This window comes from Delphinus delphis, chromosome 5, assembly GCF_949987515.2.
Source record: "Delphinus delphis chromosome 5, mDelDel1.2, whole genome shotgun sequence".
In the NCBI taxonomy this organism is placed as follows: Eukaryota; Metazoa; Chordata; class Mammalia; order Artiodactyla; family Delphinidae; genus Delphinus; species Delphinus delphis.
In genome coordinates, this window is record NC_082687.1 from 42,880,615 (window position 1) to 42,908,327 (window position 27,713).

General features: G+C 34.5%; 1 protein-coding gene across 2 annotated transcripts in view; it reads right to left on the minus strand.

Annotated features, from left to right (window-relative positions):
* CFAP299 (cilia and flagella associated protein 299) overlaps positions 1-27,713 on the minus strand; it is a 625,888-nt gene that overhangs the window by 329,368 nt on the left and 268,807 nt on the right. The window contains exon 4 of one of the 2 annotated variants that reach the window (XM_060011680.1): positions 22,091-22,162. The exons of the other annotated variant lie outside the window; for it this stretch is intronic. Coding sequence (XP_059867663.1) covers positions 22,091-22,162 — 72 coding nt within the window. The remainder of the gene's footprint in view (positions 1-22,090; positions 22,163-27,713) is intronic. 2 annotated transcript variants of the gene reach the window in all.

Here is a 27,713-nt window from a genome sequence, read left to right on the forward strand (position 1 = left end):
AATTATTCTCCCATGAAATTCAGAAACAAAGGAGCAAGATTTAATATTTTAATGGTAGTTATAATCTTAATTAGACTCAAAGAAAATTCAAGAAAGAAAGTATCTACATTCCTGATAGTATCCTCCCATATATAAAACCCTAAAGCCATGGCATAATCTAATAAAATGTGTCCTAAGAACAAAAAATTAAACCAAGTAATAAGGTCTATTAAAATTACCAAGGTAATTTTTAAACTCTAATTTAAAAAGTTTAGTAGTAATGTTCACATTTTAAAAAAAGAAGATTCTATTACCATAATGTATATGATTTACAAGTTTCTCAATTTTAAGAAGTGTTAAGATAAACATTTAATTTTTTTCAAAAATGGCATTTTAAAGAGATGAAAGATAATCATGTTTAATATATGCCCTTTCAGCACATTTTTATGTCTTAATTGTTGTATCAAATAAAAGTCACTCATATAAAATTTTTTATTCATCATATTGTGAGTTTTCAACACAATATGGATTGTGCTTATTAAAATTACATTGTTCACATAGATTATTTTTACTCTCTTTTTTCTCTTCTTTTACAAATCAGGTAAATGGGTTTAAAAAATTTCCACTAGTGAGATCTTAGGAGATATTTAAATTTCTATTTACTTGATAATATTTTTTCTCTAGTTCAATTATCATTGTGTTGAATATATACAAAGAAACTTGCAAAAAGGTACCTCCTCACCAAAAAATGATTTTACTTCTCATTATACACATGAAAAGTGGTAAGTGTATGTATTCTCATAAGCATGTATATGTAAATTAGTCTGCCCCACACAAGTCATTATTCTTGTTCTTTGTTTTCTTCATAGTATTGTAGTTACCACTCTACATTTACTTATTGTTTACTGTTTATCTCTCTTAGGGAGCATTAATTTCCACGATATCCAGGGACTTGTCAAGTTTTATCACCAGCAGCTAGCATTTGCTAAGCACATAAAAGATGCTGAATAAACATAGATTCATTGAATGAATGAATAAATGGATTAACTAATATGGAGAAAAGAATAAATAAATAACTCAGTGTTAATAATAACCAGGAGTATTTGGTCTTTGTGAAAAGAAAGTCATATTGTTATAAAAACAATTTTTTTTTTAAAGAGGGGAATCATTCTTTTTTTTTTTTTAATTTTATTTATTTATTTATGGCTGTGTTGGGTCCTCGTCTCTGTGCGAGGGCCTTCTCCAGTTGCGGCAAGCGGGGGCCACCCCTCATCGTGGTGCGTGGGCCTCTCACTATCGCGGCCTCTCTTGTTGCGGAGCACAGGCTCCAGACGCGCAGGCTCAGTAATTGTGGCTCACGGGCTTAGTTGCTCCGCAGCATGTGGGATCTTTCCAGACCAGGGCTCAAACCCGTGTCCCCTGCATTGGCAGGCAGATTCTCAACCACTGCGCCACCAGGGAAGGCCCATAAAAACAATTTTGATACAAGAAAATGTTTTTTTATTACGAAGTGTTCATATCATAATGAAATAAATCAATAAAGTGGACTACAAAATGAAACCTCAGATAGAATGTTCTGAATAACTCTAATTTTCCAAAATGCTTTTACTATTGTTAACATGACAAAAGCAATCATAGTTCATGATGATATGGATTAAAAAGAAAAAAATTTGAAATAAATTTATGCAAATTGATTTGAAAACAATATGTTCATACAGTCAGAATTATGCTAGTATTTGAACATTGCAAGAGGCAAAATGAAGTGCCTTCTCATTTTCAAAATGAAACAGATAAATACTTGAACATCTGAGCTACTAGGATTATAATATACCAAAAAGCATAAAGGAAAGGATGCTAACTTAATGGAAAATTATTGAAAGGGAAGAAATGCATATGGCCAGGAATCCCACCATATATATTTTTCTTTTTTAATGTTTAATCTTATCAACTACTAATTTCCAGCCCTAGTGTTTAATTCATAATTTGTGCTTCATACTTATATGAGCATCTATTTTAAGTATTTGCATTAAATCTTATGATGTTTATATAATTTATTACTTAATAATGTATATTTAAATATAATTAACAAAGCATATATTATATAATATAATATCAACAGATATTTCATATAAAATCAATTATAAAATAATAATGCAGTTTACTATTCATATCTACTAATCTGGTAACATTCAATAATCACAAAATCCACACTTTTATTGTGTTTTTTATTAAAGTACCGTTGTATCTTTTATTAAAGTTAAAAAGATAATCCTAGTGACTGTACCAGTTTAACATATCAAAGACTGGGCCAATTGATGTGAACACAATGTTAGTTTATAATTAATTTAAACAACACTATTCTCTAATACAGGAAGTAACTATATTTTATGAATATCCCTACAACTGATCATACTTCTCTTATACTTTCTAATTTTAATATTTTAACAGTCTAAATGGCATCTTCCTGTCATTAAGGGGATTTGGTGAGGGTCTATTCTCATATTAGACCTAATTAATCTCCAAAATATGTTGTGCTAAAGTAATATGTTAACATAACTCTTACGTATGCTTGAGTGAAAAAAATAATTTACAAGTCTGCCTATACTTGGCATTGATTTCATGGAAAATCTACCATGAATCAAGTAATATCATTTAAGTTCTTATAAAAAAATATCATGCAGTTATGGTCAATATATTACTTAATAATAAATGGATCATTAATTTCCATCCATAGTACTAACATGTAATGAATAAATAATTTAGATGCCGTGTACTAAGTAATTAAGTGTATATGCTGAAAACTTTATCATCATAACTTTGTTCTTCTTTGAATGAGTCCCATGGCCCTAAAGCAATGCATTTTCCAGGCCCCTGGGTTATTTCAAACTTTTGACAAGTTTATCCAAGTAGAAGAAAAATGAAAGATTTTCAAGGAAGAAAATCAAAATACAGAACTATTTCTGTTTCCAAAATATGAAGACAATTGATATTTTCCAATACTATACCAAGGAAACTACTTTATAAGTTGTAAAGTTTTAGGAAACTATTGAAGATACATTTATAAGCAAGCCCTTAAAAGAAAATAAGAATCCTGAGATATTGATTTATAGTTGTGATGTAGTGTGTTTGTGTAGATCATATATCTTAGCAAAACTGGAACTTTTACAATTGAATTATTAATATGGTCTCAAAATTTCAACATATTGCATCACCTAATTTGGTGGTTTGTTTTTTTAATTTTCTAAGAAATTGTGTAATTTGGAATGTGTTTAGAGTCAGGATTATGATCACCAACTATCACTGAACTGTAGATCTACTGAAGTGGCGGTAATCAAAGTTTTGCTATTAAAAAATAAGCTTATGTCTTTCATTTGCCTTGAACAAAATATGCCTAGAATAATATCAGCGTTATAGTTGCCAATAAGGTCTTTTCTAAAGCATTCCAAAACATAATACTTCTTAAGTTTATTATCTCATAATTTATTTAAAAATTGCACTCTTCTAAATTTAGTTATCACTCAAGCTACAGTTTTTAAAACAATGGTATTCACCAATTTACAAAGTAGAAGACAAATTTAGAGCAGACTCCAAATTTTCCTTTTAAGATATCTTTAAAGACAGGACTTTTCTGATAACTGCTATAATGTCTGGCATATGCAACTTTCACAGACGCAGAGTGATGAGGTTGTATTTGAAATAATTTTACTCTACCATTAGTCAGTGTTTTCCTTTTCTCTGTCAGAAAAAAAATATAAATAAACAGACAAATAACAAATATTGCTTTTATTCCATTACTTCCATTAACTGCTGGAAGTCCTATTGAAATATGTCGAGCCTCTCAATCTACCCTCCGTATCTCTTGGTTGTTTTATATTTCCCATCTCTCTGCCTCTCTGTGCTACATTCTGGGTGAGATCCTGAGTCCAATCATCCAGTTCACTAATTTACTCTTAGATGATGTTCAATCTAGAATTTATTCCATCTAATACTTTTATTAACTTCAATAAAAATAGTTGTATTTCCAAAAGTGTAACTTGGCTCTATTCATATCTAATTATTTTTATTTCTTTTCTGCCTGTTTTGTTTCTTAATTTTTGTCATGAATATTATTATCAGACTATTCCCTAAAATTAATTTAATCTTGGGTGCATTCTTGTGAACATTTACCTAGTTTGTTGGCTGTGTTTCTTAACATTAAGTTTGCTCATATACTTTGGAATCTTGGTTTGCAAGTTCATTTGAATGAAAGGAATCCCCTCTCTCCTCCACCTTTTCCTTCTCACTTCTCTCTCTCTCAACTATTATAAGCCCTTCTTATTCTTCTGTATTTTAGTTGTATCCACTTAGGCTCCTAATGAATTAAGTCCAGAATCAGACAATAAAATAGGTCCTTCTTTGTGGTATATCAGTGATAACACAGGCTTTAACCACTAAGCCAATGAGCAACTTGACTCATTTTCAATTAAAAAAAAAAAGTGATGTATTGGTAGTCTTGCCTACTTTGACCTACAGTGTCTTATAATGCCATAGTCCCAAGCTCACAATCACAACCATAATTCTAACCTCCTTTCCTGAGTGGCACCAGAATAAGCAAGAGTCATTCCCATCCCAGACATGAAGCAGTAAGCCTACTCTCTCTAGTTTCAAGTATTACATAGAGACTTTTGGACCATGTGACTCAAACCATGTTTTGGGTCTATAGAGATCCTAATCTTGCTTTTGAGCCCAGCTATATCTTTTAGATAGTCTTTATTTTCATCTTTCACTGCTATTTTTTGAAGCAGAGGTGGTGCTTTAAATATGAATCCACTGTGTTATCCCAACCTGTAATGCAAGTTATTGTTAAAAACATATGTATAAGAAAAATTATAAAGACTGGTAAAGTTAACATATTACGAGAAAAGATGGTTTTAGAAAAGATGCCTATGTAAAAGTCTTTATCTAAGAAAGAACATTTTGGCATACTGAGATTTGAAACAGAGCGCTGATCAACATTCTCTGATCTAACTCATCTGAGGATGGCCTGATCCAGACAGTAGGGCCATGGTGCAGGCAAAATCATTCCATGTTGATGTGAAGAAGAAAACAGAAGCTCCCCCGTATAGGTCACAGTACACCTGGACTGTTGTATTCCTATTCAATGCCCTTCTTCATCTTACATCCCCTCTCACCTGACTATTGCCACAGTCTCCCAATTAGTCCCCCACTATCAGTTTCTCCTCTTCCATGACCAGAAGAATTACTATTCTAATAAAAATGATCATGGCAGATCTTTGTATTAAAGAATCCAATTGTTCCCCAACCTTACAGAAAAGAGACTGACTTTCTAAGCATGACACTCAAGGCCTTTAGCATCTGGCCCCAACTTGCTTCTTCATGCTCAGCTTGTTGTATTGAACTTTAAGTGCCTTCTTTGTCCACTAAACATTCCTAACACAATGCTTCACTCTAAGACTATAAAAGTCTTTTTCCTTAATACATTCCCCTCAGCAGCCCACACTTCCCCCAATGTCCTAGAAAATTCTCACTTCCTTAAAGATCCAGGCCAAATATCTGCCTTTTCTGCATGCCCCAGCACTGGGTTGACACCTCATTTGAAGCACTTATCATACTGTATTAATTATTTATAAGCAAATAATTACAACTAAGATCTTCTAGAAAGAGTTCTTATCTCCTTCACCCCAGGATCTCCAATGTTTGTCTAACTATTAGTTGAGCTTTTTACTCAGTGAGTCCAAAAGCAGTATTTTTAGAATCTGGTATTTAATCTTTCATAAGTCTTCATAATGTTAACTACTCTCTTAAATAGGTTCCAAGCTTACTCCTTGGGAAAAGGGAAGAAGTCCTCTTCAAGTGGCAACATTCGCAGCACACATTTCAAAGCATCTTGTATAAAACTGATGTGGCTTCACACCCATAACTGGATCCCAGAAAAAAAAAATTTTTCATAATATACCAAATATTTAAGGCAATAATTGAAGGAGGGAAGCTCTCCACTGGAAATACTCACAGGGACCACTAGAAAAGGGTGTCAGTGACTTTACTAAAGGTCACTCACTTGATGAAGTAGATAGAGCTGTTGAGACAGTTCCAGAGCCTGGAAGTAGCAGTCACAGAAATAGCTCCAATTTACCTAAATAATGTAGGCCAAGTGCTCTAAATACTTGTGTCATTTAGTCTTCATCACAAACCAACCCCCAAAGGCAGACATCATTTTTCTTATTTTATATACTAGGAAAGTAAGGTTTATAGAGGATAAATGGCCAAAAATCCCATAGCTAGAAAGTAGCTAGGCCAAAATTTGAACCCAGATCTACTGTGCTGTAAAGCCAGGGCTCTGACTTTCTACAGGGCACAGATTTAAGGATACAAAAGAGACAGGAGAGACTATCAGTCAGTCAGTGTAAAGTTGATTAAACATGACCTCAAAGAACTAATTAAATCAAGGGATGAGAATGATGACAGGAATGAGGAGTCCATCCTGAATTTATCATCAGGAATAAAGCCATTCCCCTGAAGCAATAGTAACGTAGTCTAAGTTCACTCAATCGTAGATCAAACAGAAAATACAAATGAAAGATTTATTAAATTCATTTCAAAACTGTTTTATGAACATCTTGAATAAAGTCACAATAGCTCTCAATCACAAAGCCCTTTCAGAAATCTTCCTGTGCTATCTCTGAGAGTAGAACTACACCTCCTTCATTACCAAGACATCCCTGGCACCTCTGTAGTCACCTCCTTTTCAACAAATTGCTCTTTTCATTCTTCTCTGGAGTCATCCACTGATAAGCCACCCATAAATAAAGTTACACATTGTATTACTGCCCTTATCAATAAGCAAGGGTAATGGCAAACATTCAACTCCAAAGATTCTTATCTCTAAATTCACTGCACAGCCTTGACCACTGTAATCTGCCTACAGGTGTTGAGACAAGTGTGTACTGTTGCATGGATTTTTTTGTATCTTTTTTCATAAATGTAACTTGTGAAAATATATGCATTCAACCTAAGAACAATAACAATAACAAAATGCTTTGTATTTTATATCACATATTTTAAAATTGTTTCCACAACTCTGTATTATCTCATTCTCTCAATGCTTTTGACTACTAATGGCATTTTTCATTAATATATCAAAATGTTTATATGGAAATTGGAAAACAATAAGTTTACAGATCATTTAGTCATTTTTATAGTAGAAAATGGACTGCTAACAGCATCATGACAAATTCTCTCAACCTCAGCTTAGCCCATTGCAATAGAGAAAAAATATTACAAAATCATTGTATTAGATGCAATCACCCTGGAATATATCCCTAAACATAAAATGCATATGTGGACAGATATTTTACGTAGGCAAATCAAATCAACTGTCACAGAGAGTGATAGGAGCTTAGAGAGTGAGAGGTTTAATAGGTGCTTAGTGAAGATCTGTTTGCACTGTGTTTTGAGATGAAGGAAAATATACTTTATTTCAGTCCTTCAAGAGTACTAAATATCTGCTGAATATTTAACTACATTCTAGATACATAATATGTGTAAGGCATCTAGTTGGGTGGCTGGCACATTAAATATAATATTTTCTTCTTTCCTTCTTTTAGGATTGAAGAAGATAATAAAGGTTAAGGAAATAAGTAATTAAATGTTTTCCAACATTAAATGTATTCAGAAAACGCCATGTGTCTAAATAGGAAGTTCAATTATCGAAAAATACAAGATAGAAATAGAATGTCAACTCTAAAGGGCCTTCAGTGCCCTCTGAAAGGCCACTGCCTTGAGCAGGCCACTGCGACCTCGTGGCATTTTGATTCAACAAGTTTTGATAAACAATGTATCCCTAACATATCACAATGAAGTGTAAACTGGAGTAGGGATCTTTCCCAATTATTTCCTTTGGTGGTAAACTGATTCTCCCTGGATTTTAATGCTGTATAGGTAATTCTTTTCATATCTAGTTTGTATTTTCACAGGTTCAGACAAGTCAGTCAATTACCTTCTAATAAAATATTCAACAACTTAAAATTGTCCCTGAGCTCTGAATGTCTTTGCAAAACTGAAAGGTAACCAAAGATCACTTTAGTAATTGTGATATCATGATTTATAAGAAATAAATATAGACTTGGTCATTCAGATGACCAAAATATATTTCTCATATATATTTGATCTTCATCCACGTTTCCTGGCTCACAGCTCCCAAAACACCTGGAATTTCCTAAGCAATAAGAAGAATAAGAACAGCTTTTATGACAATATTTGGTCTCCTATCCTCAGTCTCTGAAAGTGCCTCAGAGCCAGAAAGATGAAATGGGTGTTTTGTTATTCTTGACAAACCCCTTTCCATCACTATTGAGTCTACATTCATATTATGGAAGGTGACTTTTGGAAAGTACTAAGGATGAGGGCTGGTAGCCAGGAGAACCAGCCATGTGATTAGAGGGCTGAAAATTTCAGTTCCCCCCCCCCCTCATGATTTCCAGGGAGGAGAGAGGAGCTGGAGGTTGAATCAATCACCAATGGCCAATGAGTTAATCAGTCATGCCTATGTAATGAAGCTTTCATAAAAACCCAAAAGGAGGGGGTTCAGAGAGCCTTCAGGCTGGGGAACCAGATCACTTCCAGGTGCCACTATGCCAGGCCCCAAGCTCCACGAGTATGGAAACTCTTTTGCTTGAGACCTCACCCTATATATCTCTTCATCTGACTGTTGATCCATATCCTGTAATATCCTTTGTAATAAATCAGGACTCTAGTGAGTAAACGGGTTTTCCTGAATTCTGTGAGCTGTTCCAGTAAATTAACCAAACCCAAGGAAGGGGTCATGTGAACCACTGATTTATATAGTCAGTGGGTCAGAAGTACAGGTAACAAACTGGACTTGTAATTGGCATCTGAAGTAAGGAGTGGTCTTGTGTGACCAAGCCCTTTACCTGTGTAATCTGATGCTATCTCCAAGTAGATAGGTCAGAATTAATTCAAATTCTTGGACATGTACTGGCGTCCAAGAATTGCTCATTGGTGTGAGGAAGCCTACACACACACACAGACACACACACAGACACACACACACACACACACACACACACACACACATACACACATGCTGGAATTGGGTCCTCCTGGAATAATAAATTGGGTCCCCCAAAAGAGTAATAAGTATTACATATATAGATATCACACTTCCTCTATTTTTAAAAAATAATTTTTATTATGAGTTTCACCTGTGCTTTAAATAAAAATTTTATTTCATTCCTGCTATTAGAAGGTACTTATTTTAAGCCCTTAACTAGTAGTTTGTTCTATTTATAATATAGTAAGCCCTACTCTAACTACAATAAGTAAAAATCCACTTGTTATTAGCTATCTCCTCTTCAATTGAATTGGGAAAAATTGATATATATATTTTAGTTTATTAGTAATAAAAATCGTGTTAATAATCAGAGTTCATGTGACTGATCTGGCTGCAAGACCCTTCAGAAAGAAATCCCTTCCTGCTACCTCAACTATTTTTATATGATTTTAGTTTGTGCTTCCATTTTATCTTCTAAGACTTCATCGATATTTACCTAATATGATTTCACCTCTAAATTACTTTTATATATCTCTAATTCTTGTCTTTTTTTTTTTTAAAGAAGATGTTGGGGGTAGGAGTTTATTAATTAATTATTTATTTTTGCTGTGTTGGGTCTTCGTTTCTGTGCGAGGGCCCTCTCCAGTTGCGGCAAGTGGGGGGCCACTCCTCATCGCGGTGCACGTGCCTCTCACTGTTGTGGCCTCTCTCATTGCAGAGCACAGGCTCCAGATGCGCAGCCTCAGTAGTTGTGGCTCACGGGCCCAGTTGCTCCGCGGCATGTGGGATCCTCCCAGACCAGGGCTCGAACCCGTGTCCCCTGCATTAGCAGGCAGACTCTCAACCACTGCGCCACCAGGGAAGCCCTCTAATTCTTTTCTAACACAGTAGAGGTCCTTAACTTTTTTGTATCCATGGTACAATTTTGAATATAAGAATACTTGATCACAAACTTGAAAGACTTAATATTTAATTATTATCAAATTACGTATTTGCTTGGTTGTCCTTCAGTCCTGTGTCTGTTTAAGAAAAGCTGTTTACTCTCTTTACTTACATGCTCATGAGATAAAAATCTTAAATGTTGCAGATAATACCTTTTTCTTTAAATATAACTTGACTTCATACAATACCTCCTACCTCTTAATTCCAAGAGTAAACCTTGCTCGACCTCTTATTTTTTCTTCAAAAACCTAAAGAGTAAAAGCTTATTCTTTCCAGGCTTGACCTTCATTAATATAACCATAAGATGCTTATAGGTTATAATGGATTCTTAACCCTTCATTGTAATTTTATATGTTTGGGGGCAGCCAGAAGGCTAGGGCTCACAAAAAAGAGCTACTTTGGCCTGGTTCCAGTCTTGACACCCAAAATGAAGTTAACAGTTTACCTGGGAAGACACACAAACAAAATTTACATGAAAATAGAATATGATACAACATAATACAATACAACACTGTGATACTTGTTATAATTTTACTTGAGGTTAACTCTTAGACATCTGAGGTTGTATTAACCAATCAGAGGAAATAGCTCCCCTTTCCTGGAGAGGGTTAGTAACTAAGCTGTGGATAATTACGGTTAATTACCAGCTCCCAAGCAGCTGAAGGAATGGCGTTGAGAGTAACCCCCAGACTGCTCTACTTTGAAGGAGATAGTGAGGGCCCAGATACCCACCCAACTATACCTACTCTACTCCATGCCCACAAGCAATAATGTGTTTTTTTCAATAATGCCCTTCAGGTCTTGTAAAGGTTGCTGAGTGAAACAGGGGAGACAGAAATTAATTCTAAGCTAACATTGTTGAAAATACCAAGATGCATGCCCACCTAGGGTGAATCAGTGGTGTCAGTTTTCTATTCTAAAGTAGACACATTGCAGTTAGGCATTAAAGTATTCCTAAAGATTTACTTTGTAAAGAAGTTTGACTTCCAATAACCCATAATACTTTGTTATAAATAGATTGAAATAGTAGAAAAAAGTAAACACATTGTTATTTACTTTGCACTTGTACAAGTTTGCTTCCATATCATTATTTACCTAGCCAATGAACAATGTTTGACCAGTAAATAGCCAATGATTTCTAAATTCTGCACTGTTTACAGTTCCCTAAGCTCAAATCAGGATTTCTAAAGCCTAGTACACTAATTTGTTCATATTAGTAAATATTAGCAATTTCAGTTCTCAGTATTAGCCAAAATTTGACTACACAGAGAGAAGGAAAGAGTTAATGAAATAAAAATACAGAGATTTTCAAGTAAAGTATACTATTAAAATACAAATGAACTTTTAATACTCTTTACCATTGAGGAAATCCATAATAGAATATGGTATTTAAAATATAATTAGTTGATAAACATTTAAGTATATCCATAAAGATATGGGAAACTTGAGCCTATAGTTAAAAATAGTTCATAAAATTTTGGTACAAGTTCACGCAAAGGTGTCTTCTTCTTGTTGACATTAAAATCATGTTTTTCTCTTCTGATCAGAAAACCTTTCAAAACATGTCAACGTCAAACAACATTTTAATAGCATGTGTATGCAATACTTTTTCAAAACTTTTGGTAAATGGGACTAACTCATCTACTTTTTTATAGGCAGGGATAACTAGAAATTTTATTATTTAGTTTTGAAGTAAAGATCTATTAACGCTGAAATCCAGGTAACTGACATTCAATGCAATAAGATAACACATTACTGAAGTATAGTTGAGTTACAATATTACATTAGTTTTAGGTGTACAGCATAGTGATTCAGTATTTTTACAGACTATGCTCCATTAAAACTTATTACAAGATAATGGCCATAATTCCCTGTGCTATGCAATATATCCTTGTTGCTTACCTATTTTATAGATAGCAGTTTGTATCTCTTAATCCCAAACCCCTAATGTTAAAAAGAGCCACATTGCCAGAAATTGACAGCATTTATTCTTACAAGTTAAAAAAAAAAAAAAAAAAAAGCATTGTCCCATATTACCTAACTTCTCTGTCAAACAAACTACATGAACTTTGACTCCTAACCTTTCAGGAGTGCCGCTAGGCTTCCAAGGACACAGTGACACATGCTTTTCCAGCAGAAGACCTGACCCAGTTCTTCCCCATCACCCACATCAAATCAGAGCCATCTTCTCTAATTAGAGTATCTGTGACATCTGCTACATCAAGATCTCCTTTTTCAGTAAAAGTGCCTTTAATTTAGAGACAATGCCTCCCCACTGCCATGTACCTCTGTCATCTGTATTAGATATAGAGCTACAGGGACCTGGTCACTATTAGTCGTACAAATGCACTTCCTAGGACACTTTCTGTCAGGAACACTCTATGTGTTTTGAATCACCCCTTGAGACAAAATATTCTAAGATAACAGTTAATTTTAATCAAAACTCTTCTCATTAAGATAGGAAGAATATCATAATTTCAGTGTAAACTGACATTAACAATCTGTTGGCGTAAACCTAACTTGTAAATGGATGATTTGTTATATATACAGACAGAAAAAATGGAATACAGATTACAAATGTACTTAACGAATAAGACAGGGGTCCATGAATAATAGCATCAATTAACAAAACCCAATTCCATACTAATTGGGAAACAACAGTAATAACTTAAAATAATTGGAGAGAATGAATCAAATATGTTCCGGCCTGCTTTTTTTGGCAAAGGAACAGGAAGAGCATGGCCAACAGTGTTCAGAGTTATAAACCAAAGACAGACATTTGTTTTCCCCATCACTTCGGTCTCAGTTAACAGTGTTTTGGGCAAGCGTTAGTCTTTGTAGTGTAGATGGATTGTAAAATGCAGTCAGTGCAAAACACCACCATCATATGTACAAAGGGAAATGATGTTGAACTGAAAGACAGTGGTTCTCAGATTTAAGTGCCTAAGCCCCAGTCCCTGATGACCTAATTCAGCTTTCTACAAAGAGCAACATAGGTGATTCTCATGGAGGTGACCTGTGGATTGCATCTTGTAAAATACTGCTACATGGTAGGGGTGCATATCAGTAAAACATAAAAGCCAGCTGAAATGGGGCAGGAGACAAGTGCTTCTGTTTATCCTGATTGGCATTATGTATATGACTGAGTTTTGGGGAGAGAGTGAAGGAAATAATGTAATTTGGGATTATAATGAATTGAGTTTAAGGAACTGAGTTATTTAAATTTATTTGAGACAGCCGAGGGGCCACATCAGTTTTAGAGTTAAATGATTCAGGCAGTGACAACAAAAATATGTAAAATAATGTATTAGTTATCTTTAGAAAATGAGAGGTTCCACAAAAGACATGATACCAATGACTTCAAAGCTCTGTATATTTTAAACATTTCTATGGATCTCCCTAAAATGAATTCTCTACTTCTTGCTCTGACAAACACACTAGACAACATTTACACTCACTGTATAGGTGACTTATGTCATCCTTCTGACTTTTCCCCACTGGATTAAGGTAAAATATCCTGAGTTAATATCCCAATTCTGTTGCTTACTATCCTTGAGGAAAATTGCATGCCTTATGCCATAGCCTACTTATTCGTGAAATAAGTAATGTACCTCATGTACTTATTTGTGAAATAAGTAATGTACCTCATGTAAGGTTGTGAGCATTAAATGTGAAAGAGCCTAATAAAATGTCCAGCACGTCATTGTTATTTTCCTTTCTCTCCTTCCCTGTTAGTTTTTACCTTCTCGCTATGGTACTTAATTGTTTTGTGTTCGTGCTTCTTATCTTCTAAAGGTGAATAAAACAGAAAAACAAGTTTCTTAAGAACCATGCATTAAATGGAAGAAGACTTGGAGTGATAGCCCAAGGCTGCAATGTTAGGGTTTGGGGTGTTCAGAGGCATTTTGCACCTAATTGAGAGGATTGTTCAAAAGCTATTTAAGTGGAAATAGTATTAGAACACTTTAAACCACAGAAAATTATTTAGTATAAGGATTATCTAGGTAAAGAAATAGGAATAACTCAATTTTCACAAATCATTTATATAGATAAAGAGATTCCACAAAACACAATACATTTTTTTGGAAGTCCTAGCCACAGCAATCAGAAAAGAAAAAGAAATAAAAGGAATCCAATTGGAAAAGAAGAAGTAAAACTGTCACTGTTGGCAGATGACATGATACTGTATACAGAAAATCCTACATATGCTACCAGAAAACTACTAGAGCTCATCAATGAATTCAGTAATATTGCAGGATACAAAATTAATACATGGAAATCTGTTGCATTTCTATACACTAACAATGAAAGACAATAAAAATAAATTAAGGAAACAATCCCATTTACCATAGCATCAAAAAGAATAAGATACCTAGGAATAAACCTACCTTAGAAGGCAAAAGCCCTGTACTCAGAAAACTATAAGATACTGATGAAAGAAATCAGAGATGACACAAACAGATGGAGAGATATAACATGTTCTTGGATTTGAAGAATCAATAGTGTGAAAATGACTATACTACCCAAAGCAAACTACAGATTCAATGCAATCACTATCAAATTACCAATGGTATTTTTTTGCAGATCTAGAACAAAAAATCTTAAAATTTGTGTGGAAACACAAAAGAACCCGAAGAGCCAAAGCAACCATGACAAAGAAAAACAAAGCTGGAGAAATCAGGGTCCCTGACTTCAGACTATACTATAAAACTACACTAATCAAAACAGTATGGTACTGGCACAAAGACAGATTTATAGATCAATGGAACAAGATAGAAAGCCCAGAAGTAAACCCACATACTTATGGTCAACTAATCTACAAAGGAGAAAAGAATATACAATGGAGAAAAGACAGTCTCTTCATTAAGTGGTGCTGGAAAAACTGGACTGCTACATGTAAAAGAATGAAATTAGAACATTCTTTAATACCATACACAAAAATAAACTCAAAATGGATTAAAGATCTAAATGTAAGACCAGATACTATAAAACTCTTAGAGGAAAACATAGGCAGAACACTCTTTGACATAAATCGCAGCAATGTCTTTTTGGATCCACCTCCTAGAGTAGTGAAAATAAAATCAAAAATAAACAAATGGGACTAATTAAACTTAAAAGCTTTTGCACAGCAAAGGAAACCATAAACAAAATGAAAAGACAACCTACAGAATGGGAGAAAATATTTGCAAACGAAGCACCCAACAAGGGATTAACCTCCAAGATATACAAACAGCGCATGCAGCTCTATATCAAAACAAGAAACAACCCAATTAAAAAAAGTGAGCAGAAATCTAAATAGACATTTCTCCAAAGAAGACTTATAGATGGCCAAAAAGCACATGAAAAGATGTTCAACATTGCAAATTATTAGAGAAATGCAAATCAAAACTACTATGAGGTATCACCTCACATGGGTCAGGATGGCCATCATCAAAAAGTCTACAAACAACAAATGCTGGAGAGCATGTGGAGAAAAGGGATCCCTCCTACACTATTGGTGGGAATGTAAATTGGTACAGCCACTATCGAGAACAGTATGTAGGTTCCTTAAAAAAATAAAAATACTGCTACCGTACGATCCAGAAATCCCACTCCTGGGCATATATCCAGAGAAAACCATAATTCAAAAAGATACATGCACCACAGTGTTCATTGTTGCACTATTTACAATAGCCTACAGATAAACAGAAGCAATTGATAGATGAGTGGATAAAAATGATGCAGTACATATATACAGTGGAATATTACTCAGCCATAAAAAAGAATGAAATAATGCCATTTGCAGCAACATGCATGGACCCAGAGATTACCATACTAACTGAAGTAAGTCAGAGAGAAAAAGACAAATATCATATGCTATCATTTATATGTGGAATCTAGAAAAATGATACAAATGAACTTATTTACAAAACAGAAATAGACACACAGACTTAGAAAACAAACTTATGGTTACTGAAGGGGAAACATCAGGGAGAGGGATAAATTAGGAGTTTGGGATTAACATATATATGCTACTTATATAAAATAGATAATCAACAAGGACCTACTGAATAGCACAAGGAACTCTACTCAATATTCTGTAATAACCTATATGGGAAAAGAATCTGAAAGAGAATAGATACACGTATATGTATAACTGAATCACTTTGCTGTACACCTAAAACTAACACAATACTGTAAGTCAGCTATACTCCAATAGAGATTAAAAATTTAAAGAAGGATCAAAAAACACAACACATTAAAAAATAGTAATTCATTTTTAGCCTTATATATGGTTGAGGTTTCTATAAATAGGATATTAGTTGATAAAGCTTCAAATAGATACTTCAGATGTCTTCTCATCAGACTCTAATGTAATCATTTCCAGACAAATTAAATTTGCATTGTGTTTTTGACATAAATTTTTTAGTTTAGTAACACGCTGGGTCAATCCACCCTTTTCACTAAGTTTTAGGCTCTGTTTTTTTAGTTTACTGTTTTTTGTTTTTTTTTCTCCTTAGGGGAAATAAGAAAATGGACAACACAGGGTAAGAAACAAGGTACAGAGACAGAAGAATTATATATTTCCTTTGTGTTCTGAAAAAAGTAAAATACAGTTTTTTGCTAATAATTGTGGTGGATAACTGTATTCGTGTCTTCTTCACAGTATCACTAACCTAAGAACAAATGGCACATACTTTCTCCTTGAGGGATGACAACAACTACAACAAAAACTCTTTACACTACGACCATTATCAGTGATTTGTGATGTTCACACAGTATTCATTCATTTACCTAGTTGACTTTTAGGATATTGACCCAAACTTTTTCCCTCACCCTCATGTACATCAGGCCAAATTGATTTGTATTTCAAGAATTCTCTACCTGGGACAGTGTATGGAGTTCATGGTATGGGCAATAATGACACAATTCATTTTTTCTCATTGCTTAGATCCAGAACTACCATAGAGAGTGGTAGCACTACCAGTAATGTATTCAGTCTCCTGGCTTCCCTTTCATCCTTCAGTAAATGGGGAGTTAAGAGACCAAGTCCTCAGAACTTTCAAGAGAACTCAAGAGAGTTTGCTCAATGGAGTTCAAATATCAGGCTGAAAGCAAGTTGCAATTTTGACTTGAACCCTGCTTCCTACTAATGCCTCAACCCAGGTGTGACCTGCATTTGATAAAACATTAACTTTGTTCTCTATGTAAATAAAATGGTGGCTGTCCAGGTGCACCTGCTGTATGGTATTACAGGCAAACACAAAGTTATCAGAGGGTAAGGTAGAAAAAATAAACAGAACAAGTGTGCTAAGGGACATATTTAGATTGCCGTTGTAGATTATGTATACAGTTAAATCTTTCTGTCAAATAAGTTTAATGCAGTTACTGAATATAATGTATAGCTCACATGGAAGCTAATTTCCTCAAGGTTCCCTGATTTAGGGGAATATTTTTAAAACCATCTTACGTGAGAATGTTTTAAATTCTCTCAACAATTACATAACTGGAAGGTACTGAAAAGTACTGTGGAGAAAAGAAAAAAGTGTTGCTACTGAATTTGGAATAAGCTATGCTTCCTTTTAATACCTTTTGTGAAATGACAGAATGATAGAGAGTACTGGGCACATTTATTACTGACAGGTGTAATTTCACCCCTACTTGAAAGGCCATGACTTTAAAAGGAGATGAAAGCCTCCAGCTGATGAATGGGGGAAGAAAAGTCTGACAGGAATAACACGACTGTCTCAAGGGAATTGAGTCATGTGGTCCTGCGGTTTACCATTTGGCCATGAAGTTACAAAGATTTACAGTGTGCTCTGAAGGGGTTTGGAACCTGGTTATTTGCATTTACTTCTGGAGAGCTGATAGAACAACTTAGTGAACCTACAAACAGTGTGACCAGCTCATCCTGCAGCTGATAATGACATAATGCTTATAGGCCACCCAGAGCAATTGAACCATGACTGATGAAACCCTCCTGCCAGCAAGTTTCTGGGCTAATCACAAGATTTAAGATAGGGACCTGGGGCTCCCCTGGTGGCGCAGTGGTTGAGAGTCCGCCTGCCGATGCAGGGAACATGGGTTCGTGCCCCGCTCCGGGAAGATCCCACATGCCGCGGAGCAGCTGGGCCCGTGAGCCATGGCCGCTGAGCCTGCGCGTGCGGAGCCTGTGCTCCGCAATGAGAGAGGCCACAACAGTGAGAGGCCCGAATACCGAAAAAAAAAAAAAAAAAAAAAAAAGACAGGGACCTGGGGATAAAAAGTTTTTATAATTATCACTGAACACAAACCACGGATTTACATTTAGAAAGGATCTTATGTCACTTTTTTAGATTGTATAGTATTGAGAATAAGGTCCCAAAGGACTTTTTAGCTTTAAGTCCATTCTGATAAAAGGTCTTTAAATTGTATTGATTAATTAAACCAACATACTATTATCATTAAGGAACTGGGCTTAGCAACAGTGGGTTTAAGAAAAATTTTAAATGTGAAGGAGAGAAGATGTAAGTGCAAATTACTATAATATAAGGAAGAATGTAATGAGTGTCACAGAAAAGACATGGGATAGAATGGGAGACAAAAACAGGAAGTGGCTATTTCTCTTTAGATATCAAATTAGCATACCATTTTGTTAGAATTTACTCTTTGGGGAGAAAAATAATTGCAAACCATATATCTGATAAGAAGTTCATACCCAAATTATATGAGGAGCTCATGCAACTCAATAGCGAAAAAACAAATAATCCTGTTAAAAAAATGTGCAAACAATCTGAACAGACATTTTTTAAAGCAAACATAAAATGGCCAACAGGTATATGAAAAGCTGCTGAACATCACTAACCATCAGGAAATGCAAATCAAAACCACAATAAGATATCACCTCACACCTGTTCAAATGGCTACTATCAAAAAATTAAGAGATAAGTGTTGGAGAGGATATGGAAAAAAGGGAACCCTTCTACACTGCTGATGGGACTGCAGTATATATATATATATATATATTCAGCCATAAAATTATAATTATGAAATATTATTAAGCCATAAAATAGAAGGAAATTCTGCCATGTGCAACAATATGGATGAACCCTGGGAACATTACACTAAAAGAAATGAGCCAGACACAGAAAAACAAGTACTGTATGATCTCAGTTATATGTGAAATCTTAATTAAAATAGCCAAACTCACAGAAGCAAAGAGTAGAATCGTGGTTGCTAGGGGCTGCGGAGTGGTGGGGTGAGGGAGGAATGGGGAGATATTAGCCATAGAGTATAAGATAAATAGTTATAAGATGTATAGATTCTGGGGATCTAATGTACAGCATGATGACTATAGTTAACAATACTGTATAGTATACTTGAAATTTGCTATGAGAATAGATCTTGTGCTCTCATCAAAAAATGTATGTGAGGTGATGGACATGGTAACTAGCTTGATTGTGTTAATGATTTCATAATATATATGTAGCTCAAATCATCATATTTTACATTTAAATAGATATGATTTTTATTTGTCAATTATATCTCAATAAAGCTGGAAAAAATTGCTCTCTTTTCCTTAAATGTGCATCTTTTTACTACTTCAGCACTATGTCCATTTGGGGTGGATTGGGGGTTCAGATGAATTCAGAGGTATTCATTCCCGTGAAACCAGTGTAATGTCTTCTGTGAACAGAGAGCAGACTCTCATTTCCCTCTGCATCTTGCTGATGTTATTTATTTTTATTAGAGCTTCTATTAAATTAAAGAAGTTAATGTGATCAGAAAGAGGCACTACAAAGGGGAACTGAAATCTCTTCAATTAATAAATTAGATCTACCTCATAAAATATAAAGATTAAATAAATATGCAAATTACCTGAAAATCCACAGATATTAATGAGTATTATTCTGCCTTTTGTAAAGTTTCAAGAAACTTCCCATGGGTAAAATGTTGGCTGGATATGATTCAAAGAAGGAAATAACTACTAAAATGCATTTGGTTTGACTAAAATGCATTTGGTTTGTTCAAAGACAGTTTAGAATTTTTGGCTTCTTTTCACTTTATCATTTTGAGGGTCATTTATGAACTATTAAAACAAAATCATTATTTTACCAGACAAAAATCCACTAGTGGGCACAGGGATATGGTCACAAAAGTCACAGAATGTAGCATACAAACAGGCAAATATATAGGCCAGCTAGGTACCACTGAAAAGTTACCAATACATACTGTTATACATAAAATAGAAATTATAAAAAAAATTCACTAATGCCATATAAACAAAAAGACAGGGAGAGTTGTAAACATTCAAAGCACCATTAAAAAATCGTCAGACCACTCCTTGATATTTACCCAAAGAACTGAATGCTCACATCCACAGAAAAACCTTCACACAGATGCTTGCAGCAGCTTTATTCACAACTACTAAAACTTGGAAGCAACCAAGATATCCTCCGGTAGGTAAATGGATAAATGAACTGTGGGATATTAATCAATACTAAAAAGAAATGAGCTATCATGCCATGAAAAGATGTGGAAGAAACTTAACTGCATATTGCTAAGTGAAAAAAGCCAATCTGAAAAGTCTACATACTATATAATACCAACTATATGACATTCTGGAAGAGGCAAAACTATGGAAACAGTATAAAGATCAGTAGTTGCCAGAGGCTGGGGGACAGTGGGGAGTGATGGAAAGGCAGAGAACAGAGGACTTTTAGAAACCCATAGAATGCACACCACCAAGAGTTAACTATAATGCAAAGTATAGACTTTGGGTAATCACAGTGTGTCAATGAGGTTCATCAATTGTAACAAATGAACCACTCTGTTGAGGGATATTGATAATGGGGAAGGCCATGCATGTGTGGAGGAAGGGGACGTATGGGGAGAAAGTAATAACTATGAATATTATTCAGATTTCTTTTTTTTTGGGGGGTGAATGCAAATCTTTTATTATCTCAACAGAGATTTGTGTTTCTGGTATACATTTTTAACTATATGCTACCCAAGTAGGTAAAATGCTTTTAGATAAAAGTAAAACCAGTCCCCAAACCAGGGCTTCCTTTTTTTTTTTTTTTAACATCTTTATTGGAGTATAATTGCTTTACAATGGTGTGTTAGTTTCTGCTTTACAACAAAATGAATCAGTTATATATATACATATGTTCCCATATCTCTTCCCTCTTGCGTCTCCCTCCCTCCCACCCTCCCTATCCCACCCCTCCAGGCAGTCACAAAGCACTGTAAAATTTTGCTAGTATAAATAATTATAGACAAGGCAAGAGTCCTACTGATTTACAAAGTCATGTTATTTAACAAAATGTAAACGTTTTTTTCCCCCAAAACAACCTTAAGTTTCTGGATATAGTAAGGTGCTCAAATAGCAAATAGTATAGTTATACAAAAAGCCCTCAGAAACTTTTCCAAGAAATTCATCCCTACATTTCTTTATATTGAGTTATAAGCCCTAATTTAAAAGTCTCACACACTTTGTGAACCTCAAACAATTGAAATAAACTTAAATGTAGGTAATCCCAAATCATTTGTAGAATTAAATTTTATCAGGAAATATTTTCACACGTTTCCTTATTTTCACCTCCTTTTCATCATCCACTCCCTCTCAACCTCTCTTTCTTTCTCTCTCTTTCTGCATACATGCCCACAGATACACACACACACACACACACACACTGTTAGCTTTACTCAGTTGTATATAAGAATTCTAACCCTTTTCTGACCCTCAACATGATTATTCTAACTCTCTATCATTCCTCATTAAACCTCCTGGCTTCATCCCATTAGGTAACACCTGCTTTCTATCAATGCCAAGAAAGACAGGTTCTTTAAATAAACTTTCTTTACAAAATAAGAATAAAATGTAGGCGTTGTATGGATCTTTAAAAAGCAGAAATCTAGGTTCTTTTATTACATCCAAAATGAGTTTTTCTATATGAAAGCCCTCCATTTACTTCATAAAAATTGGAAAACAACAACATCTGTGTATTGCAATAAAAGCACTACTTGTAACTGCCATTCATCAAGCCAGTGAGTAATTTGGAAAACGGTAGCAGTAGACCTTGGAGTGTAGTATATGTAGGATGAAGCCAAAATGTTTTTTTAACTTGTAAAGGAAACTTTTCCACGAGCACTACTTTCTGCCAGTTGCTTCTTCAAGGTATGAGCAGCATCAGCCTCCTGTTGATTTAACTCCAATAAATTGAGAGGAAATCCAAATGAGACATATTCCACAGGTTAACAAATGGTCCTATTAGAGTATAATTTGAATCCCACCTTCTGTTATTGTTGACATCAATCATCAATCAGGTATATTGATAATATGAGAATATTGATAAGTAAAATGAACCAAAAATGTGCAACCTGCTATTAATCATTTAAATATTTCACTTACTTTCCTTTCAAGAACCCACTTTCCAATGTTGGTGAAAACAGACATATGGCCCAAAAAAGGAGAGTGAAACAGAAAAAGCAAGAAGCTTATAAATTGAATAATCTACTTCTTAATTTTTTAGGTTTAACAACACTTATGAATGGTATTAAATTTAAGATGGTTCATTTGTGAATGTGAATGTCTCTATGCATTATAATTATATTTTGTATGTATATAGAGACATATAGAAATATAGATAAAGAGTTATATAATTATAATGTAGTAGATTCAAAAAGAAATTTTAGCTAGGAAATGTTTTATAAATGTCTACATTACATTCTAATGTAAAATAAAAATAAGCAAAACTATCTCATGTAACCTTCACACTCTTATGTTACATGAGCTTTGAGTCCAGTGCAATTTCCAAGTGGCCCCTCTATGATGGATTCATGATCGTAATTATATTCCTATTCCCACAGTGTTAGGAATACAAAGCAGATATTTCACCTTTACAGTGTTACCTTTCCCAGTTCTCTTTGCACCACTTCATGGAAAAACAAGTCCTCCAAACAATCCTCATTCTTGACCTTCCAACACTCATAGCTTTCACTCTGCAGTCAGAAACCAAGCTATGGTCAACTCCTCTGGTTTGCTGAAAAATGACCCAGTGTTTCCCTATTCTAGTCAGAAAATACTGAGATTCTTGTATCTGTGAGTTTTTTCTTTCTCACCATTCATTTTTACCTATTTCTCCCATATTTACAGCTCTAACTCCTGGCATCATCAACCTTCTCATCTCCCTCCTCTCCTCCCTCCCTCAATCACTCCTTCCCTTCCTTCTTTTCTCTCTCTCTTTCTATTTCTCTCTCTCTGTGTCTATATCTCCCTATCTCTCTGTCTCCCTCTCTCTAATTCTCTCCTCTCCACCACCTTTTTGCTTTTAACAAATGCTGAACACCTAGACATCCTCATGTAGAGAATACACTGACAAACAAGACAGACACGATCCTTAGGGTGCTTCTTGCTTCTGATCTAAGGAAACAGACATTGAAGGAAAATGCAAGTGTGATAAAGAAGTTTAGGGTATGACAGGACCATACAATAAAAATATTTAACATTCTATTTCTTATATTCTTTCTGAGGAAGTAAGAGTCAAGCTGGCCTCTGAAAGATATAAAAATTACATAATATTTTAAAAGTATGCAAATACAAAGATATAAAGCATAGTAGAAAACTTGTAAGTAAAGGCAATCATAATCTTGTCTGAAAGGTCCCTCTTCTTCTCCACTTAGGTAAAGGAAACTGTCCCCAAGAGACTAGCCTTCTTTACTTCTTTCCCTCCCTTTCTACCTCCTTCCCTCCCTTCCTTCTACAAATATTTTCTGAATGCATACTGTGTTCCAAACACAAGAAATATCAAATGACCATTATCAAAATTATTTAACAATTATTATCACCATTTAAATGCACAAATACCCTGCTAGAAGTTTATTTTACAGAAACTCAGTTAAGATAAGGATATTTGTTAGTTCTGTAACAGCAAGAGGTAAAAAGAAAAAAATTAAATACTTATCATTTGTAGTATGGATTAAAAAATTATGGCATATACACACAATGAAATATTATGCAGCTTTTAAAAAGATTGAGGTAGATCTATATGACCTAATATCACAAGCTAATTAACATATTTTGCTACGTGGAAAGAGCAAGCTGCAGAAGAGTATATACAGTATAATCTCATTAGACTATATATGGAAAAGGATTTCTAAATCTGTATCTGTAATTCCACTTACAAGTGTATTTATAATTCTATATATGTCTATAACTATTGGGTTTGCCAAAAGGTTAGTTTGAGTTTTTCCATAACATCTTATGGAAAAACCCAAACTAACTTTTTGGCCAACCCAATATACACCTGTTTCTATAGTGATGGCCATACATCTTTGTACATCTGTAGAATTTTTCTGGAAAGTTTTATGAGATACTGTTAGTTGCAGAAGGAGTAGTGAGATTGGAAATTGGGACTTTCACTTTTAAAAGGTATACCTATTGTTAAGACTTATTTACTTGCTAACACATTTATTTATTTATTGTTTTTTAATTTATTCATTAGGTAGAAGAGTTGGGAGCTTCACTGACTCTTTTTTCAACAAGTGGAGTGGCCCCTCTTAGAATTACAAAAGAAAGGCAATTTGGTTCCTGTTGCCCTAAGAGGACTTGTGTGGACTGGCTACAGCTGTCCTTCCCTGGAAGCAGGGATGTTGCCCATGAAACACACAAAACAATGCAGCATGACTAACTTTTGTTTAAGTACTCAATATATTAAAATTTTGAAAAGTGTCCTTAAAAATGATAGGTAACAATAGGTGAATCTGGGTAAAAGGTATACAGATGCTGTCTATATTTTTCTTGTGTCTTTTCTATAGTTTAAAATTATTTCTCAAGAAAAAGATTCAAAAACAAAAAAAGAAAGCTGGCATAATGAAGTGTTAACAAGTAGGTGACAAAACAAACTTTTTTTGGTTTTCTATAAAAACAAATAAATGTCCTCTTTTCATTTCATTTGTAGGTTATGTTTAGAGCCAGAATGAAATACCACAAGCAAAAAGCTATTCTTGAAAGAACATTCCTAACATTTGTTTCTATTTCTTTTATTTAAAAGGTAATGTAGTAAATCAGTAGGAGTATTTCATAATGTTATTTCCTCTTGGCTATATAATCTAGTTTTTCAGTTTTCCAGTCTGTATCTAGAGTTAGATGTATTAGTGTAACTTCTTTTATGTTTAAGGAAAAATTATTATTATGGAAACACATTAGGAAAATCATTTTGGTATTTTTCTTCTCCCATTAGGCCACTTTTTACCCTTGGAAAATAAAGTCACAGACATACTTATTAAGCATTTGGTTGAAAAGTAAATGTTGTTCAAAAGAAAATGTATTTGTACAGAAGTATCTCTTCAATGAAAATCATCTAACTCCCACTTTTTAAAATATGAATAAATTATCTTAACATGACCTCAAGTAGGATACAAATAACAATTTCTCTTTTAATTGAGGTATGAATTTTATATAACTCAGCCATGAAAAATGGAGCTTTAAGTTTTTTTCTGTATAACTGAACTTACCTCGTGAGTCCCCATTTTAACTGGTGGCAAAATATGTAATCGTGCCAGTGTAAAATAAACTCAGTTACTTTAAACACTTTCTCTGAGAAAATATTCTGATGGCTCAGAATTCTCCTCCTCCCTGTTCTCTTTTTGATCCTCCCAGGGTTAAATTTTTCCTCCTGGTATCACACTGGCCTCGGGGAACACGTGTCCAATCCAAGGTCACTGACATCCACCCATTCTGCCTTTCTGATGTGATGTGCAATTCATACTTTTGTACGACTCATACTTTGATTATTGATTGTTTTCCTGTGTTCATCTTGAAACATGGGTGTCCCTCTTTGCTTCCTAGTTGCCAGTCATGGGCAAACACCACCAACACTTTACAGTCCAGATAGAACATGGGGGTTATCAAGAGAAAACTGACAAGCAGAGAAGCAGCAGAACACACAGCATTCCCAACCCTCAACTCTCATCATCCACTGCTCATATCCATGTGCACATGGCCAATGTTCCAGCAGAGAGGAAGTTCGCGTCAGTAACACCCCACATATTTGTAAGGCTAAGGGTCAGGGAAATCTATGAGATCTGTATCAGTAGAAACCTCCTCATCAGGGGATGGCCCTGTTAGAAAGGGGCTGCCTCTGGACCCCAGTGACTGTTCTTCTGTTGAACTAACTTACACCTTCTGAGCCAGTTCTCTGCTAAGCAACCAAGAAAGGAAAAGAGGTTAGTCACCAGGGCTGCTGGATTTGTCTCTCATCAACCTAAATCTAATGATTAATTACTTTTTATATTTAAATTTTTATCCTGGAATTCTCTGGCAGAAGGCAAAGATCTGATATTTGGTCTTCTCACCTAGTAGTTCCAATAATTTTTCATTTAGTTCTATTGAACTTTGAAAAAAATGACATCATCGTCCACTATTGATTCTTGGAATTCTTCCTTTCCATGTTTACATATATGTTTTTTATTTCATTAGGTTATTTCTTAAGCTAGAGCCTTTAGGATAATGATAATCGTACGCAACTGCAGTGATTGCCAACATTCTTGCCAGGTAGGCCAACTTTAACAGGTCTGCATCTAGTGTCTCATCCCTGCATTCTCCTCATCTACACTCACTTGGAACCTCTTGATTTTTAAGAAAACTGCCTGTTCTACCTCTTACTCCTCCCTACAGAAATGGACAAGTTAGTAATCCTTGCTTCTCTCAACTAGGTAGAGCTAAAAAAGCTGTAACTGTGAAGTGGTGTAGTGATCCTAGGTAAATGAAAACTCCACTCTGTAGAGCGAACTTTCCCTTTAGACTAGTTGTTCCAAAATCTATCCTGGGAAAAAGAATAGCAATGGCAAGCCCATTTGCTTTCATCCTAAGCCACCCATTCAATATACATTTATTTATCTGTTTGAAGATCAATATCATTTTCCCATTCTGTCTGATTTTAGGATCTTCTCTAAATCAAATCCAAATTTAGGTGAGGAACAGAGAAATCATATATAATGTCCTCAAACTCCAACAGTATTTATTGTTTATTTATTCATACAACTTACATCTCAAAATGCACAAACTATGGTATATTTTCCATTAAGGAAATTTCATCAAATGAAAAATTTTAAATATCCAAATCAGATAAACTCAAAATTTAGGCAAAAGTTAAGTTATACTAGCACAAATTTCCACTTTAAATAATGCTGTATGATAAAACAGTGAGATTTAAAGCTTAACCTCTTCAATTTACCTTGTTAGGTAATTAAGATAGCTATAATAACCTGTCACCTCTGAGTCTCAATTTCATCACCTGTATACAAAAGGTAACTGAACGTTATTAATCTTTCCTAGTGATGCCATTCTTCAACCCTCTGGGAAGGTCACTACTTTATATAATAATCTTGTGTGTAAATCTTAATAATTAATATTTATTGAGCACTCACTAAGTACATCACACACTCTGTCTCATTTAAAGCATTCCATAATCCAATGACTGAGAGCCACTATCATCCTTATTCCATAACTGAGGAAACTGAGGTACAGAAAGGGCATATCATTTTTCCCAAAGTGCTCAAACTAGTAAATATCAGAGCTCAGCTATAAATCTAAAACCCTGAATCCGGCAACTACTATTTTTTTTAATCACAGAATAAGTCTAAATCCATTTATTAGAAAAGTTCTTCCTTATATTTTGGAAAGCCAGAACCATTCCTTTAGGAGCTGTCCATTTCCATGGAAAAACATCTTAAGTTTTCAATGATGAAAAGAAAATAA